The sequence below is a fragment of the Pelecanus crispus genome, chromosome 11 (genome assembly GCF_030463565.1).
Source record: "Pelecanus crispus isolate bPelCri1 chromosome 11, bPelCri1.pri, whole genome shotgun sequence".
Taxonomy (NCBI): domain Eukaryota; kingdom Metazoa; phylum Chordata; class Aves; order Pelecaniformes; family Pelecanidae; genus Pelecanus; species Pelecanus crispus.
The window spans coordinates 30189242-30207817 of NC_134653.1; the positions used below are offsets into that span (position 1 = coordinate 30189242).

General features: G+C 40.8%; 1 protein-coding gene across 1 annotated transcript in view; it reads right to left on the reverse strand.

Moving 5' to 3' along the window:
• Positions 1 to 6902: 6902 nt before the first annotated feature.
• Positions 6903 to 18576, reverse strand: part of GRK3 (G protein-coupled receptor kinase 3) — a 71025-nt gene continuing 59351 nt past the window's right edge. Inside the window, exons 13-21 of the mRNA XM_075718429.1 lie at positions 17258 to 17365; positions 14363 to 14429; positions 14037 to 14137; positions 12782 to 12848; positions 12271 to 12366; positions 9530 to 9692; positions 8736 to 8872; positions 7662 to 7775; positions 6903 to 7081 (exon numbers count right to left, since the gene is read on the reverse strand). Coding sequence (XP_075574544.1) covers positions 6920 to 7081; positions 7662 to 7775; positions 8736 to 8872; positions 9530 to 9692; positions 12271 to 12366; positions 12782 to 12848; positions 14037 to 14137; positions 14363 to 14429; positions 17258 to 17365 — 1015 coding nt within the window. The 3' untranslated portion in view covers positions 6903 to 6919. The remainder of the gene's footprint in view (positions 7082 to 7661; positions 7776 to 8735; positions 8873 to 9529; positions 9693 to 12270; positions 12367 to 12781; positions 12849 to 14036; positions 14138 to 14362; positions 14430 to 17257; positions 17366 to 18576) is intronic.

Genomic DNA, 18576 nt, shown 5'->3' on the forward strand with positions numbered 1-18576 from the left:
TTAAATTACACATTGAAAACAGGTTCTCTTTCAATATATTTCTTTAAATCACTAGATTCATGTGAATCTGCTCCTTTTTTTTTTTTTTTTCAAAGGACCGAATGTAGTCACTGAAACAGTGCTCATAAAAACGCCTCTCCTAGGATGCTCGCACTTTATTCTGTTTTTCAGACTCATTTTTGAGTTGCCATCTCACCTGCTCTCTGGTCTCTCCCTTTCCGCAAGGAAAAGATGCCTGCTACGGCCGGGAAAGCTGCTTCCCAGCCCCACGTCCGGGCAAGCCCGCAGTTACACCTGGTCCATCTCCTTTTCCAGTCTGGCAGTACAGCGAGTTACACAAACCCAGATAAACCCTGACCCTGGACGAACAACCAGCTTTCTGATCCCGTCCCCAGGTTTTCTAACGCATCCATGCGTGGGCACGTGTCAGGCTTGCGGCACTGGGCTTGGCGCTATCCCAATCACGGCACGTTTCTGGCGGGCGATGCCGAGAAACCGCAAGAAACAGCTCAACACTACAGCTCACTCCTCAGCCGCAGAGAGAAAACGCGATCAGGCAGGCGTGAGAAGGGGAAAATGGAAAACAAGGCAAGAATGACTACGAGGGGAAAAACAGCCACCCCCTCCCTGCCTCGGGCAGCGTCTCAACACGAAGAGGCGGCTTCAGCAGCACGGCTGGCAAAAGCCACATTTCACCCTCGAGATGTCATTCGGTTAAGCCTTGAAGAGCACATACTTCAAGCTCCACCACAGTGGAAATTAAAAGCACGTGCTTTAATACCATGAGTATTCCTCAAACTGCAGAGGCCGTGATTGTAACTGGAATTATTTTTAGCAAATGAGTTATCTGACGGATTTCATGCTATTTTTGTACCTTGCTCGGGAAGGAGGTGCCTGGTTTGGTTATCTACAGATGTGCCCAGCGGTAGCAGCGCTCCAAGCAGACACTTCTGGCCGGCAGAGCGAGCCGGCGCCGCGGAGGACGGCAGCGCGGCGGGGCCCCGCTCCCCGCCTGGCCGAGCCTGCCCCGCGGTTTCTCGCAGCGAGGGGCTGGCTCGTGAGGCGGCTTCAGCTCGGGGAGCGCAGGCTCGCCCTCCCCACACCCCCGGTCCGGGGGGTGCCCGCTCCCCTCCGCGGCTGCAGCACAGTCCTGGCTGCCCGGCTCTGCAGGACACCTCTCCTGTCTTCGTGGGCTCTAGCCTACGTTTAAGGACCAAGTAATCACCCTGCAACAGCAAAAATCATTTCCAATATGTACATTTTTGCAATATCAATGCCAGTTAGCCCATCGCTGCCCTACACCCGAACCAGCCCGACGTAAGGCACCGCTCCGAGCAGACCCGCACCTGCAGCCTCTCCGGGCTCTCCCTTCCACTCGGTCATTAACCTTGGGATTAAAGAGCTTTGCAAATATCTGAGCTGATGTCTGAGCTTTTCCAAATATCAAGCTGATTCCTCGCCCCAATTTAAGGTCATTAATTCTCGTCAACCCAGCACAGACTCACATGAATAAAAGCTCGCTCTCTGGAACGCTGAGGATTAAAGGGGAAATTTAGAAATATCAAACCGAGGGTTTTATTGGCAAGAGTTTTTCAGACGTTTCTGCATTCACGAGCCACTGCCCTTTGAGACCGTCCTGACAGTGCCTGCAAGTCACTGTGCTCGTAACAGAATGGTAAGCTGGACAGACTGACGGAAACTATTTCGACTTTATTATGAAAAACAGAATAAAGCTGACTGATCCTGCTTGAAAGGAACTGCCATTTCTATACATATACGGAGCAGAAATTCTGTGGAATGTCAGAAGTTGGAGAAACATGTATTTAATAAATAATATAAAATGCTTTTTTGTTAAAATAGAATTCTTGGTTTTATACCTACATAGCATAGCAACCTTTACATAAACAAAATAAAGCTGAGTCTGTGATGATTAGTTTAACACAAAATAAAAATACAATTTAACAATAGTATTAAAACAGCCAATGTTCAATCCACACAATATGTACACCATGGAATAGAAATCAACAGAAAACAGAAGTAGATTATCTTGAAATTCCTCAGACACTTGGATATACATATGTTCTCTGTATATTTTAGATATTTTCCTTTTTTTTTTTACAATATTAAAATTAATACTATGCTTTTTCAAAATATGCTTTTCAGATATTTTAATCTGTAGAATTGACTCATCCCTTATATTAATCAACACAACTAGAATTATTTACTTTTTACTGTACACTTCAAAATAGTCCTTCCTCCACATATATTTAGAGTGTGAGCATTTCAGAGTTAAATTAACTGCATCATTGCCATCTGCTGTGTGGGGAACAGTGAAACCAGTGTGCGATTGCGAACGCCTGCAGTACGTAGATACGTACATGATATTCAAGAAGAACCTAGTCCTAAAACTGATCAGCTGCCAGGAAAACAGCAACACACAGAGCTGCAGGTATTTCACTGTTCATGAGCTAATTTACTGTCGTCGGAGACTGTAAACCTATGAAACGTTGATGCGCAAGTCATCACGCCCATCGGGGGCTTGATGCTACTCATAGTGGCAACGCTGCCATTGACCTCAGCCGCACAAAATCAACACCCCGAGCAGCTCTACTGGACATCAACAGCATCCGCTTGTACAGGATCACAACTTGGATGAACAGGTTTGTTTTTAGCACCAAATACGCAATGTTTCCTATTATCTACTCACTGGACTGCAAACACCTGCATTTATATTAAAACCAAAACCAACCCAATGATCATATTTCCTTTTTTCCCCCCCTCGCAAAAGTGGGAGAAGAAAGACTTCTGCTGCGTTTCTAAAGGAGAGTTGTCGAAATTAAGGGAAACTCGAATGCGACTAAGCTGAGTGGCATCTCCTGGAGCTGCGTGCTGTCACTCTCGCACAGCACCGTCCCTACCTGCCAGGTTTCCCATCCGCATATCCAACTATTATTAGCATGCTCAGTCTTTGTTTTGGAAGCCTAACTGGGGGGTAACATGCCGGGAACGTCAATGCAAGCTGGATCCGCTCCAGTATTTACACCAGCAGGGCTGATCTCACAGCAGCAGTCTGAGAAGTAACTCGTGAGACTGCAGCCGTAGATTTTGCTGGACCAGTGGTGAGACATAAAGCTCAAACACAACTAATGTGAAGAAGCTTTTGTACTTAGTAAACTGGATACAGTTACATGAAGGATATAAAAAAAAAATTAGTACATGTTCCTTTAACATTTCATGAATTTGCAAAATAATTACCACATATATTTGAATAATAAAAATTGCCTAACTTATACCTGCAATGACGGGACATCTCATCTGACACGGTGTCCAGGGAACACTTTACAGCACCGGCCAAGCTCGTGCCCAGCTCCAAACAGCACCTCAGTCACACTCTGCTTGCAACTGGTGCTTTGCTTCTCCTACACTTAAATTTAAACTCATAAAAGTCTGATTATGGCAAGAGTTTTCTGTATCTCTGTCTTGAAACAAGACATTAATTTAGAGCAAATCCCACATATCAAAAATGCCACCCTACCTCAGAGTGGAGGGAAAGGGAAAGGAAAAGCACACAGAACAGAGCCGCAGCTCTCCTAAAAGTCACCGCGACCCCCCCGAGTCCAGCTCCTGCAGAAGCTGCACCTCTTTCTACGATCACGTCACTCACGCACTTGCTTTCCAGGCTCTAGTCTTACTGCATTTGTCAGCTTGTACGTCAGAGACAAAGAATAATTAGAAAATAATCCCTGCAGCACTGAAGGCATGTGGATGCGTCAGGGGAGTGTTTAATATGGCTCTATCTGGGATGTAATTCTCTATTTTGAAATATAAGAAACAATTTTCGTACACACTTAAATCTCCAGTATGGCTGGGGTTTTTTTAAAGGACTTTCAGAGACTTTGTTTAAAAATCTGCGTTTAATCATTCACTCAGCTCTGTTGATGCCTGAAGGTCTAATTTCTTTTATCTTTACTTCCCTGAACATTTGGAAGAAAAAAAAAAAAAAGTCCTACAAATGTGGTCAAAATGCGTAAAAGACAATACCATGCCTTATGTTTTCTGCGTTCAACAAGATTTTCTACACATACAGCTAAAGACCCTCATGTAAAATAACACCATCAAGAATCTTTGTCCAAGAAAAAACTTCAGAGAATTTGGTACCTAAACCAGGAACAATCAGTTTGGAGTATCTAGTATTTTGCTTTGAAAGGCAGAATTCCAGCTCTCCTTCCACACCAGAAGATCCAGTCCCTTCCACGCAGAACCCCACTTGTTATGGGGATCCCAACCTCCCCGACACATACGCGAGTTTTTCACCATGGTAATCTTTCTCTCTTAACAGCACAGTCCTATATGAGTCGCAAACATAAAGCTTTCATAAATTGTCAATAAATCAGTTGGCTAAAGAAAAACAGATCTTTTACTATTCCACTCCCACCTGACATTGGCGAGCGGCGCTGACCGACGGCACAGCTCAGCTGCCAGCGGTTTCAAATCGCCATGTACCTGACGAGACGATAAGGACCACGCTAACGAGCATGTTCTGGGGCCATCCCAACTCCATTACGCTTCACGATATGCTTATTTCCATAAGTCAATACACAGCCTTTGTTTCATACAAAATCTATGGGTTTGAGGCACAATTTCCCAATTACAGATCTGTCCCTCCCTTCCTCACAGACACCAGCATCCGGAATCTATGGTATGCTGCATCAGAAACTGCAAAACTCTGCCAACAAGGATTTAGCGTAAAAAGCAACTGTGAAAAATATCTAAAAGAGAAGAATGGAACTGATAACGTACTAAGAAAGTATGAACAAGTTACGTGAGAACTAAGAGCGGTTTTTATCACAATCTGAGGTTTTTTTCCAAATCAAGAAGAAAAATAAGAGCATTGCATGGTATCACAGGAAATGCTTAACAACATCTAGTGCACAGTCAGCCCCAGTAAGATGAGATATTTTCTGTGCCACACCTTAGTAAATACCACAACCACTCCTTACGGAGGATGCTGAGATGCTAAACATCACTTACCAGTAAGAATGACAAATTTGAAAAATAAATGGGGAAAAAAATCATTAAAAGATATCACCTGACTCACACGGGGTATCTTCCAAAATGCATTTTTCCTTTTATGCCACACCAGATGATAAGACAGAGTTCGCACACATGTGAAAGCACATGCTATGCAGAGTTAAGCCACTCCCACTTCTAGAAGCAAATACATCCAATTTTATTACAAGTGGGTTCAGAATAAACAAATACTTCCAAAACAACTCTGCTATTTTTGCCAATTTGTACTTTTCTACAAGGAAACAGGTCTAGAACTCTGTGGTTGTCTGTTAGCAACACAAGCGAGACAAACGGTGCACACCAGGTCAACAGAACAAGCTGTTGGCGTAACTTCTCCCATTTACGGAGATGCAATTCCCATCGTCTTTAGGGGCTGTGAGAGTTGTACCACCGTAATTAGGCAGAAAATATTCTAAGGTGTTTACTGAATCAGAAAAAAGCTTAAATTAAGCCCTGACCTATCTCTTACAAAACATCACAATAACCAGGGAAAGGCTGACTTCACATGCTTAAAGTTGTCTAACAGTTAAGAGATTCTATCTTTACTTTAGCAAGATTTTCCACATGACACGACTGATGTCTCAAGTAGAATTAATATAAATCTGGCATTTGATCAGCTCATTTTGTCAGTTCCATCCTCAGTATGCTCAGACTGTTTTCAATGTGGACAGTTGGAACTCTCTAGAAAAGAAAATTAAAAATCCTTTTGCAAGCTGAGCCATGTGATGTGCGCATGAACATCCTGAGCTGAGCTACAGTGAAAGTCTGGGATATCTATGCTATGAGAACGCACTTGCTTCATGTTTTTGTGTACAACAGAGAAGGATCCACAAGTCCCATAACTGAAGAATGATCCAGAATACGTACCGAGGTACCCAGACATTTTAACCCAGTACATGCACTAGAATGCATCGGATTTGAATAATTTCTTTTTAATTTTTAAAAAGTGCAGTTGACCTGAAATGGAAAAGAACTGTCTTTATGTTCACTGTAAACTTGTCAAAAGGAATCTGCTCTTTAAAAACTGTGCTAAAACAGTCATTTATACAACAGAGCACTAGATGAAGCTACCATAAATTCCTCTTCACCAATTATTACTCTATTGTGTCAGTTATAGTACTGCATATACGTAGAAGAAGCAAAACGGTGGTAGCTACTATTAGTGAGTACAACAAACTAAATGAATTATTTGAGTTCAATGTTTCCATGAAGTAGCAATAACATTTAAACCACAGGACAGTTAGAATTCAGTACTTCGAAGTGCATAAGAGTCACACTGTTGATCATCAGCAGTATGGAGAAAGGTTACTGTAAAGTCAGCAGTAATGGTCGGAAAGAACATGGCAACACGACAGATTAAAGGTTATCCAACATGGCAAGTCTGCAGCTCCTTCCACAGCCGAGGGGTTTGTCGGTATCGCACACGCAAGTGTAATCCTAGCCAGCAGTAACCATTGCAGTAACCATTGCAGTCTCCAGGCTTGGTACGCACCAAACAAGGGTATTGAAGAGAAAACAGCATCCTCCTCCTCCTCCCATCAGTAGTTCTAGAGTAATGGACCACGTTTTAGACACCGCCAGGGTGTGGGAATGCACGGGAGCAATATGCAGCCTCTACGCTTGGTAACTTCCACTGCTGCTAGGAGCATGAATTCACTTGCCATTGTTCCAGTCTTCACAACCTCCAGAGACAGAGTTCTGACGTTATCCCACGCTGTAAACATCTAATTCTTCCTCTTCTAAGCACATCCTGTGTCCAGGATTGCACAAAGTAATTCATAAGGATTCTGTGAAACTCAACATGTTCACGAAGTAGCTTTCCCTAAGTGAACTTTGTTCTCTGTTTCTCCTACAGACCATTGCTATTCCTGTGGCTGAGTGGTGGTTTTGAAAGCTCTACAACTGCTGAGCGAGATTTATTGAGAAACTTTGGAGCCCGACGCAGCAACCTCTGTGCCTCAGTAAAAGCTTCTGTCAGCTCTTTTTTCCACTGAACAAATTCTGGGTCACTCTGAAAGAGATACAAAAGTTGTTTGGCACTTCACAGTAAACTGCCAATAGCATCTTCTCTCTTAGCACTTTTAAGCAACTTATTTTAGTTTTCCAAAGGAATCAGTAACTTTGGATATCGAAAATGGGCAGCCCTTTGCTTCTCCATCACCCCGCCGAAGCCAGGCAAGGCAGCAGCGACTGCAGCCGGTCAAGGTGTAATGAGGACTTGTGTACTTCCTCCCTCGCAAACACATTAGCTACCATGAACTAACTGCGGCGAGGCACGTGCCAACAAGGCCTTCGAAGCCCACGTAGGTTGAGAAGTTTTGAAGTTTTTAGCTATTTATTAAACTGAACTCATTTTTGGCCCAAATACCACTGAAATCCATGCCAGAAACTGGCATAGCTGCAGCTTTCCTGCTTTCAGAATTCAAGTGTGATAAAAACTTCCCAGTTTTGCTTAGGTTCAGCTTTGCGTCGTAAAGTTAGTAAAAGTAACACTTAGTGAATACATAACGGGAGGACCTGGAAAACTTTTCAATAGTTTTATCATATGTAAAACAATCTGATTAACAGTTATTGAAAAACAAGCATCTCACCTCACACTGCAGGACAAACTGTTTTCCTCCTTTAATTCTCAGTAAGATGCATTTCTTATCTTTAATTTGTGTTTCTTCAACAGATACTATTTGTTCCATTGTCAGTAGGTTTTGCTGTAGCATTTGCAAAAATAAAGCAGAGAGATGATTCGAAAAAAACTGTTGCCCATCAAATAAAGCCACTCTCTAATTTTTCTGGACTACCCACATGAATCAAGTTATGAACATTCACAGTCATTACACAAACATTTCTTGACTTCTGAAGACTGGGTCATGAACTAAAGATAGATTATAAGGTAAGAGGGAGATTTAGCAAGGCTCTTGGTTGCTTCAACAGAGACAACGAAACATAAGCTAAGAAAGCCAGTAATGACAGCATGAAATAAGAATCTACAAATAGGTGTGCCTACAAACAAAATATTCATTATTTTCCCACAAGAGTTGCGTATAATTTTATATATTTTCCAAGTATTACTGCTGTTATTTTAAAAAAAAAAAAAAAAAGGCAATCTCACTATTTCAAAGAGCTGAAAGGGAATATTTAAGCACTATATACTTACAAAGAAGCAAACATACACAACAGTTTGCAGAAAAGCTTTCCCTATAGACTGTAAGAGGAGAACAATGTTTTGAAATTCCAAAACCTTACTTAAGTATACAAATGATCTGCCTAGCACATGATCACAGCTGGACTAAACTAAAGTCACTATAGCATTTTATTTCAAAGAAAATGCTATAGCATCTATGACCTTACCAGTTTATGTTTTTTTGTATAAATAGTCCAGAGGTCCTAAATGAAAAACAACACCATGAACTACCAAATTCCTTTAAAAACATAACAAAACAAAGTAAACAGGTTTCTCAAGTCAACTTTACGTTTCCTTAGTGCAGTGCAGCTACCCATTAACTAAAGCGATACTCAAGATAAGTTACTCAAATCCACCGGTCATTTACTCGGACAAAACTCTGCTTCCACGGGAGGTATGCCTGAGTGTGAGTTCTCAGATTTCCCTCAACATCCACCTGCCTTTCATGCCCTTGGAAGCTGCTGCTCCCTAGGGTAACCTCACTTACCCGTGACTCTCCTTCTCCTCGCCATTCAAGTCGGTTTGGGAAGAGGTAAAAGTAACGACGCTGCCACTGAGTCAAGAACGGATTCCCCAATTTCAGCATGTATCCGTGCATAATACAATCCTTCCCAAGTGCGTAATCTATAACAAGAGGAAGCATTAGTACGCAAAACAAGGTACTGCCTAAAAGCATTCTGCAATTGTGCTACGTTGGGGAAGGACACAGTCCTGGAACACAACGCGACTCAACGTGCTCTCCCCAGGCTCGCAACAGTGCTTCTATGCGCACAGGCACACGCAGAGCCAGTTCTGCCTTAATGACATGAGCTGATGCGGCTGCAGCGGAGTAACCAAGAACAGAATTTGGTTCTTAAAAAAGTATCTTATCAACTATTAAAAGAATTGTATATTGCTATCCGAAGTTCACAGAGTTTGTGATGCAACATCCTCGTGCAAACAAGGGAGGTTTGCTGTAAAGGACCTCCTGTTTTCTTTCCCGGCTTCTTTGTCATGAAATCAAATCCCACATACTCTTTTCTGAGCATACACCATAAACAAAAATGAGGAAAGGCTGTACATGATAATCTTTAAAAGAGAGTACAAAAGATTTTCCAAAACATTATGTCATACAGCATTTCAAAACATTAAGAAACGTCTTAAGAAACACGATACTGACTAAATGAATTCTAACAATTACTGGTGAATGACAGTAATATGAGAGTCTGTTGTGTGGAACTTCAAACACATGAATTACTATCTAGCAGCAAAAGATGCAGAGAAGTGTATTTGACAGATTACCTTCCTCGTGGCCAAGCTGCTTATTTTTAGCCCTTTTTCTGGCCTCAATTTTATCTGTGTCTGCATTTACTGCATCATAAACAGTTTCTGCTACTTCTTGCTGCCAACGCTCCGATATTACCAGAGGGAAGTTCTTATATAACTCCTGGTCACTATCAAGCAACTTGCAAGAGAAAAACAACAGAAAAACCCAACATTTTAATAACTTTTACTATTCTTATTCCCAATAATTAATAGTTACCCATATAACAGTATTATTTTAAAAGATATATTGAACTCTAACCTCACCAAAACAACCAGGTGCGAACAAGAGCAAACACACATACTAATTTAAGCAAAGATATTCATTTATATAGAGAGAACAGGCCACCTGTTCAAAACGTGTTTGGTTCGATAGCTCTAGAAGCCTCACGCTGTTGCATAATCTGTGTTAACAAAATGTTTAATTGTGTTAAGAACTTTCTCAGCACAAAAATTCCATGAATAAATGAAAAGATACCGTTTACACAACGATGCCTTCCACGCTTCCGCAGCTTAATTTTACATTCTTAATAAGTAACCTTCAAAATTCAGCAGCGCATGCTGCAGACCTCAATTTTCCTCTTATATAGATTCTTTTCTCCCCTAACCCTTAACTGCAAGTACTTGAATTGAATTATACTGAAGGAAACTAAAATTACTGGATCTTCAGGAAGGACTGTTCGTTGCTTGACACAGCCATAGTCTGGGTCTAGCCACAAGGCACTTGGATGCGGTACAAAAAGCGATGAATGTTTTCCCTACAACTTTATTAAAGGTTTTCATTTGGGGCTGAGTTTAAACTCTCTGCAGCCACTCCTCAGTTGTTTCAGTCAGTCAGCAGAGAAACTAGACCCTTCTTTCAGAGAGCAAGGCAAAGAGGCATCCTTTGCTGCGTTACGCACGCAGTAAGCCCACTAGACTGCAGTGTCCGACAGCGGGCAGGGCCGGGTCCAGTCCTCGCTGCAGCGGAGTGCCAGGGGAAGGCAGATCCCGACGGAAGGGCACGCACGCACACCGCTGCTCAGAGCAAACCCAGCGACTCCAGCCACTGCTGCAGCACACAGCGGTTGCAGGAGCAGGATAGGAAAGCCTTGCTCAATTCTCCTTCTGCAGCCAGGCCAGACACTCCCAGAGCAGATATTCTCCTCCTTTTCAGAGATCCACAGCCGTATCACAGCAGGAAAATACATGCCGGATCTGAAGGCAGAAGGCTTCTCAGCAATTCTGCGCAAGTGGCTGACAGGGATTCCTTCTGGCATCCGAGTAAGAGAGGAAAGCCACAGCCATCCACTGTTGGCTTTCCAGTTTGTAACCTCAAAGAACACGTGTTCTTCTTGTTCTTCTCGGTGTCACAGGACACTCTGCAGTATAAATATAATCCGCAGGGGCAACGGAGGGGAGCAAGGCACTCAAAACTGGCGTCCTCAGGGGCAGAGATGGCTCCTGACACCTTAATGGAAGCTCCGACTGCAGCTGACTCAGACGCACGAATTATTCAGTCCCTTCTAAAAGACTGTGACATCCCGGTGAAAGCGCAAAGAAGCTGTACATGATATCCCTCACTGACTCATGACTAAGAATAAATTTATCTTATAGGCAGCCTGAACAAAGATTACATGGAAGCTATACAATTTACAAGCCTTGCTGAGAATACCTGATCCCTGAGAATACCTGATCCCCTCAATAAATAAAAAGACCACCTGGTTTCCCCTTGCAAAACGTTCCTCCAAATTATGGCACTCCAGAACTGCAGGAAATTGGAATCCTGTTAGACTAACACTGACACTGAAGATGTGGCGTTTTCTGGGATAAAGAACATCTTGGGTTCTCTGCATTTCTCTTTAAACACGTAAAATCTTTTCTGTGCCAACTTCTGTAATTACAGCAGGTGACACTGACAGACAAGTTCCTTTTTAGGCACAGTGAGTACTTAACATGTTTTTTTGCTTATAAAGTTTAGAGCAATTAGTTTCTCTCCTGACTCACTTCTGTAACAAGAAGAATAAAGTTTCATCTACTGAAGAAACGTATAATAAAAATAATGAACGGGACAGACCCAAGGCAAGCACTGATTCACCTATTGTCTCAAAGTACCAGGGAGGCTTCAGAAGAGGGGATGAATACACAGGGTACATCACACCACCTCCATGCAAGTCAGAAATGGGCCAGCAGCCTTAACGTCTCATTTTTGCCTTTACATTGTTTGCATTAGATTTTGATTAATACCAGAACCTGAAAGTTTCTTTTCTCACTTTTCCAAGTTGCTACCATTAATATACAGCTTGTCATTTGTAAGAGTTTTCCAATGCGCTCTCTGACCATGAAGTAATACTATTAAAATAAGGTTTAGCTCAATTCATCCAGCTACCAGAAACAAATTACAATTTATAAAACTACAAACCCTTAAGTATTCTTGAAAATCTGAGGATTTCCCAAAAGTTGTCTGACCATCTGAAATATTTGCTTTATCATATAAAACTTTTGATAGGAAGGTAGATTTCAGTCAAGCTAAAAAATAAAACATAAGGACTTGGCAAGCAAAAACCAACCAGCCAACCAGCCCAAGCTCTTTCATAACAGCATAGATTAAGTTTCCAAACTTGAAAGCAATTCCTTGCACATTCAGTAGCCCCTGAAGCAAAGGAATGGCATGCACACATGAAAAGTTCAGCACAGCAGTCACAGTGCCATTCTCTACCTATCATTTAAAGTTGTATTACCTTAATGCCTTTAGTGTCCTCTTCATCAAATGACCCAATATCAAAAGCATCTGCTGCATTTACTTCTCCCCGGGGAGGAATCAATGGTGGAGGATACTAGAAATTAAAAGTAGCATAATTAAAGACAAATTAACGGACATTATTTAAATCCATTCTGTAGATATAGATGGCCTTTTTATTTTTTTTTTTCACAGATTACACAAGACTGTGCAAAAGTATGTTCCTTGAAATTAAACTTCAGTGCAAAAAAGTTCTCCACTCCTTTAATAAATGGTCCTCCAAAAATTCAGAGAAAAAAGCCTGAAAAAGTAGTAATTCAGTACTACCGATCAGGAAGACTTGTAGTAATGAATATATAGCAGTTTTCATCAACAATCCTCCACATATTCATGCAAATGAGTACATGTGCTGGGGACTGGAACCCTGAAGTTTTCTGCCCATTACCTGCTTAGGCTTATTTTCTTTTTACTGCTTTACCAAGTAAGCTAAGGTTACTATCTGAATCCTTTACCTTTTGTAAATAGACTTGCTGCCAATCAATGCCTTTGAAGAAAGGATGTTCTTTTACTTCTTGTGCACTGCAAAAGAAAAGTAACTGAACTCAATAAAATGAAGGGGCTTTTCAAATATATTTGAGGAATACAAAGCCTTCAAAGATCACATTTCTATCACTTGAAAACGTCGGTAAAATGCTCTTTTTTCCAAGGGGAAAAAAAAAAAGGATTCCTAAGTGAACAACAGAAGACTTTCACATGGAAACACTGGAAATAGTGCTGTAGGTCTGGCAAGCAAACACTCTTGTTTTGCTATGGTATTCCGTCATTTCAAACAAACAATGCTCATCTGTTGTCAGATCCCATACGCTACTTCTAAGTAACAAGCTTACTCCACTCCGTTTGATATTAAACATATTTTATGGCAAAATAAGCAACTACTCTTGATAGGCCCAAGGCTGAAAAGCAATCTCAGGTCATTACCACAGAGGTCTCCATGATAAAAAACCCTCTGAATATCTCACTGGCATTAGATCCAGCCCCAGTCTCAAGTGTGACTATCAATTAACAGGTATCACACATTGCCAAGGGTTTCTCAACAGTTATTTACTCCTCTCATAGTTTTCCCTCCTAGTCTCACACGAGGCACATGCTGGCTTTCTAAATAGGTGATAACAACAATTTCAGTTAACAGCTATAAGCAAGGTAAGCTTGGCAGGAGCAAGTAGTGTTTTGCAGTCAATAACAAAAAAAAAAAAAAAAAAAGCCCTCTTCCTTAGAATCATGAAATGAAACAGGTACATCTGGAAACAGAGGCAACCCAAAATGAAGCAAGTATTCACAGCTTTCTGTGCTAGGTGGTTTGGGGGTTGGGGTTTTTCATGTCTAATATGCTCATATTATTACAGCTACAATATAAACAATAAATTTTAGCTATCAGTATTGTCTGAATCAAGTAATAGGACTTCATGCCAAAACAGATCAGGCAAAAACATAAAAACAACCCAAGGATGAAAAGTACAAATACCATCCACTGTAAGCATGACTGCAGAGAACTCAGGGGAAGTCTTTTAATGACAGAAATGGTCCAAAAATTTGTCCAAACCCAAGGAAACTGAAATGTAATTCTATGCAACAGCACTTTTTGAAGTTCTCTTTCCAAAATTAAAATCATCACAACAGGAAGCAGATTTTTACTTGAAATGAATTCATTCATTTACAGAGAAGTGGAAATTTTTAAAGGCAGTGGTCCAAGAAGAAGACAACACCTACCTTCTTCCTTGGCATCCAAGTCTCTTGCTAACATCTCGCTGCAGGAGCCCTTCCAAAAGGGACTTCAGTTCAGGAGAAAATGAATCTGGTAGCTCCACATTCTGTGAAAAAAAGCAAGTACAAAAAGAGACATTTCATTATAGAAGTAGTGTGATCTGCTTTCCCCACATAGGAGAGTAGCTTTTCTTTGATAGTGTTTGTAAACAACTCTTCCATATGTAAATACAGCTTTCTCAGAAAGCAGGCTATATAGTTCCAGTTTTCAGAGGAAATGGGAGTTTACTAAACAAGAGGAATGTAACTGCAACCGTCACCAGGCTCCTTACCACGGTGAGCGTCATCCGGTCGATCTCATGCTTATCTTTGGTTTTGTGCTGTCTGAAAGGACTGTGACTGTAGAAATAAGAAAATGCACTAATAAATGTAAAGCCATAACATATCAGGTTATTTCAGCTGTGGCAACCCCAGGAAAGAGTGGAGCATCCTTTTAGTACCATTCTTCCACCTCATCAATCCTGTCCTGCAGAACAATAAAACAAGCAGTAAAACATTTAGCATTTACAACAAAAAAACCCGAGACTTTACACACTAGCATATTGTGGCTACTAGGTACCTCAAAAATATCAATGTTTGATCTCTTACAACTTTGTTTTCTTACTACAGAGAGCTGCACCACTTTGCAAGAACGTTCATCCTGTTTTCAGTACAATTGCATGTGGTAGATATCAAAATCAAATTCAGAGAAAAGCAACCATTCAATTTCTTTAAAGACTACACACAGACATCTCTGAGATTTATCGAACTCAGGGAAATCTAATCTAGTTAGTCCATATAAAGCATGCAGAGGGTTAGTTTATTCTTAAATGCACTGACCCATCCTTAAAGACAGTGTTTCAAATGCCTTACCAATTACATCTATGTCTCCTAAAAAACAGAACAGTTTCATCTAGCAAGACAACCCTGAACAGCTATCACAACACAGATATTTAAAACATTGATCTATATACGGAAACTGAGTACGACCTACAGAACTTACCACTCATCTATATGGAAAGAATGAAGCAAGATCTTAAACTAAATAGATGAAACAGAAGATAATCACAGATGCCACAACATTAGTGACTGGGAAGATATTTGATGATATCTGGTAAATTATCGTATTTATCCCTTTCCTGCTTTATAACTCAGTTTTTAGTTTGAATTTTTCCTTTATCATAGAATCATAGAATGGTTTGGGTTGGAAGGGATCTTAAAGATTATCTAGTTCCAACCCCAAGCTATAGAAGACCTTAGAATATTACAGATTTACCAGGCAATACTTAAACAACAGCATGAAAGAAAGCAGAAACATTTGAGCATGAGATTTTTTAATTAGATTTAGAATATATTGCCTGTTTCTTAGTTTTCTTCAAAACCTTGAGGGAATGGTATTTTTCAAAATGAAAATGTTATTTACTTATCAATACATTAATTCACTATTATAAAGCATTTTGTCTTGCCACATGGCAGTGTGTACTAGCTCATTTCAGCTGGGGACCTGCTACTCAAGAGTTATTTCCCTTTTACCCTCAAAAACGTTTCTGATGAATGGATCTGATGGACAGACCAGGACTTCCACTTTTCTGGTTTTAAGCATGATAGGTTGGAAGGCAAGAGTAAATGGCTAACATACAGCCTCATATACTTTGACAATGAGGCTCTGAGCAGATCAGGGAAGCAAATGATTCACTGTGGACTTATGGGCAGATTTTATGCCAGACTAAATTTACTAAACACCAAGAAATGTCACCATGTGCCCAACCCTTGTTTTGGGATGTGAGTTGTTTAATTGGCTGCAGAACAGATGAGGAAAGATAGATCACAGTGAATAATGCTTTGGCTTCTGGCCGACCACCGATAACCACCCTACACATCTCTGTCAGGAAGAATCACAGCCCACAAAGACCGAGATCTCCCCGTGAGTTTTGGTGGTAAATGAGACCATTTGCCCCTAGGTTGCTAGTTCCTTCATCACACAATTTCAATCCTGTGAAGGAAGAACCACACCAGAGTCAGTCAGACGCCCCAATCCTCTGTGCCCAAGTGACTCAAAAGGAAAAGGTCTCCAAAGAAAAGACAAGGAGTCTGCAGTGGTCCTGCGTGTGAAAGACACTCTCCTCTCTCCTACTGGCAAACCCCAACTGCTGTGTGTCTTTCTACCTACACAATTCTCCAATCAGTGATTAAAAAGACAGAGTACTGCTCACAGCTGTGTGATGCTGTCCATACTTAGAAATATTTTTTTTTTTTACAATTTAAACACCATTTCTTTCTTTATTTGCACACTTACATTTAGTCGATTTTGTGAACAATTAATGTTACACTCATACAGCTCCACACTTCAGAAGTCACACACTTACTTTCCTTTGTACAGTGTCTGGGATAGACGCAAGAGCTTATAATTAATTATGTGAGAGGACACAAGATTATCTAATTAATGATCAATCTTTACAGAGAAGCATTCTGTAAGGCTTAAAAGATTTTTTCCTTTTTGCAATTAACATTGAGGCTGCTATTTTCAACAAACACTTGCCAATCAGTGCTTATTGACTGTTCAGATAAATCCCTTAGTCTTAATAAATTCTACATAGCCACGTAAGTTTACTGAGAAGGTAATAATTGACAAAGCTTTAATTATCATATACTTTTGTACACCAATATGGTTACAGGCCAGATTGAGCAAATGGAAGTATCCACACATTACAACTTACCCAAACACTACAGAAGGAAAGACTGAGTATCATGTAAAGAGGGAACAATGCAGCAAAGAGTTTCACCGTAACAGCATGTTTTAAGACTAAAATGAAGTCCATAATTTAACAGGGCTACTTGTGTATTTAAGCAATGTATAACATCATATCATTTAAAATACTAACAATTGCCAAGAGATGAGTAAATTGCCTATCAGTAAAAGTCAAAAGAATGGATAGAGCATCTGCCTTCCTCACTGCCCTACACCTCTACCCACTAAGGGAAGCAGGGCTTGTGTTTTATTTGTTTTGGAAGCAAAAAAAGCCTGCTTTAGTCTCATGTGCAGACGCACTCTAAGTTGCAGAGATGGCAGTAAGGTACCATTTTAGATAATATGTAATACGTTACATATTAGTATTTCAAGGGACAGAGAACGATGAGGCCCAGGCTGAAAAAAAAAAGCAGCACATGGCACATAGAACTTCACTCACCCTCTCAGAAGTTTGAAAAGCATGCAGCCTAACGAGAACCAGTCTGCACTGCTATCATATGCTGTTCCCTTCTGGAGCACCTCTGGAGCCATGTATCCATGGGTACCTCTGAGAAGCAGAAAGGGACAAAATCTTGATTACAATCAAAACTATCATTGTAAAAAAAAAAAAAAATTAAAAAAATCAGTGTTTTCTCAATAAAATAGCCTAATTTAAAAATAATTAAACTTTTTTTTTTTTTTTGCTTTTTCTTTGACCATACATACATCCACATGTTTTCTGTTTGCATATATCTACTGAGGAAATGCCTTAAAACAAACAACAGAACAACGGAAATGAGCAGGCAAGCTGAAGCAGCTACAGCAAGTTGTAGCAGAATCAGTAGAGGGGTCAGTAAGTGGCCTTCTGTGCAGGAGTGGAACACAGAAGAGAGGCGGAAAAGTTGCGTGCTCCGTCCACTCGGTTTACAGGAAAGACAGACATCAGGACACCGTCAGGGCACCTGATATTTCAGGCCAGATGGCCCCAGCCCTGGGCCCTGCAAGACTGAGACCTGCTCTGACCCACAAGCCCAGGACCAGGGCGAGCGGAGCTGGCGTGTGCTCTCTCGATGCGTTTCACGTGTCTCCTTCCAGCTGACACCTGTGTGCTAATCAACAGGACACCTCCTCCAGAAGTCATCGCTGCTCACCACTAGAAAGCAGTCACCACGTACTGCTTTTACCCTTGACGTAATTGGAACGTACGAACTTTTTCAAGAAGCTACTGAATTGCAAATCTTTTAAGATATGACAGGATGCAGCTTTCCTTTTTGCATAAATTATGAGACTAAATCAGGGCAAATGAGGACCTAAGAATAAAATGTGCCAGATAAGATGTGGAATCCAATTCACATGCAACCCAAGAAATTCAGATCCCAATGATGACCTGATGCCAAGAGGCAGAAAGGAACACAATTTGCCTCCAGTTCTACAAAGATCCAGAAAGAGAAAGACACAATAAATCCTGGTTTTTAGTCAGTTTTGGAATATTTAATTATCCATTTAGGACAATTAAAACAATCTGGTACTTTAACTCAGTTAGGTTCTTATCTTCTCTGAACAGTGAATCATAGCGAAATAATGTGTCATCTTCCAGCCATGCCTACACATCAGCTGCTACAACTGTGCAGGAAAACAGAAAGAGGAGACTGAAAAACCTTATTAGAGTATCCAGCTTAGCTGTGTTATAAAGCTAGCCAGTGGCATGCAAGTGTTATTTTTTTTCCTTTAGGTGAAGTTAAATTACAAAGACACATAAAGAACTTATTTAGCAATACT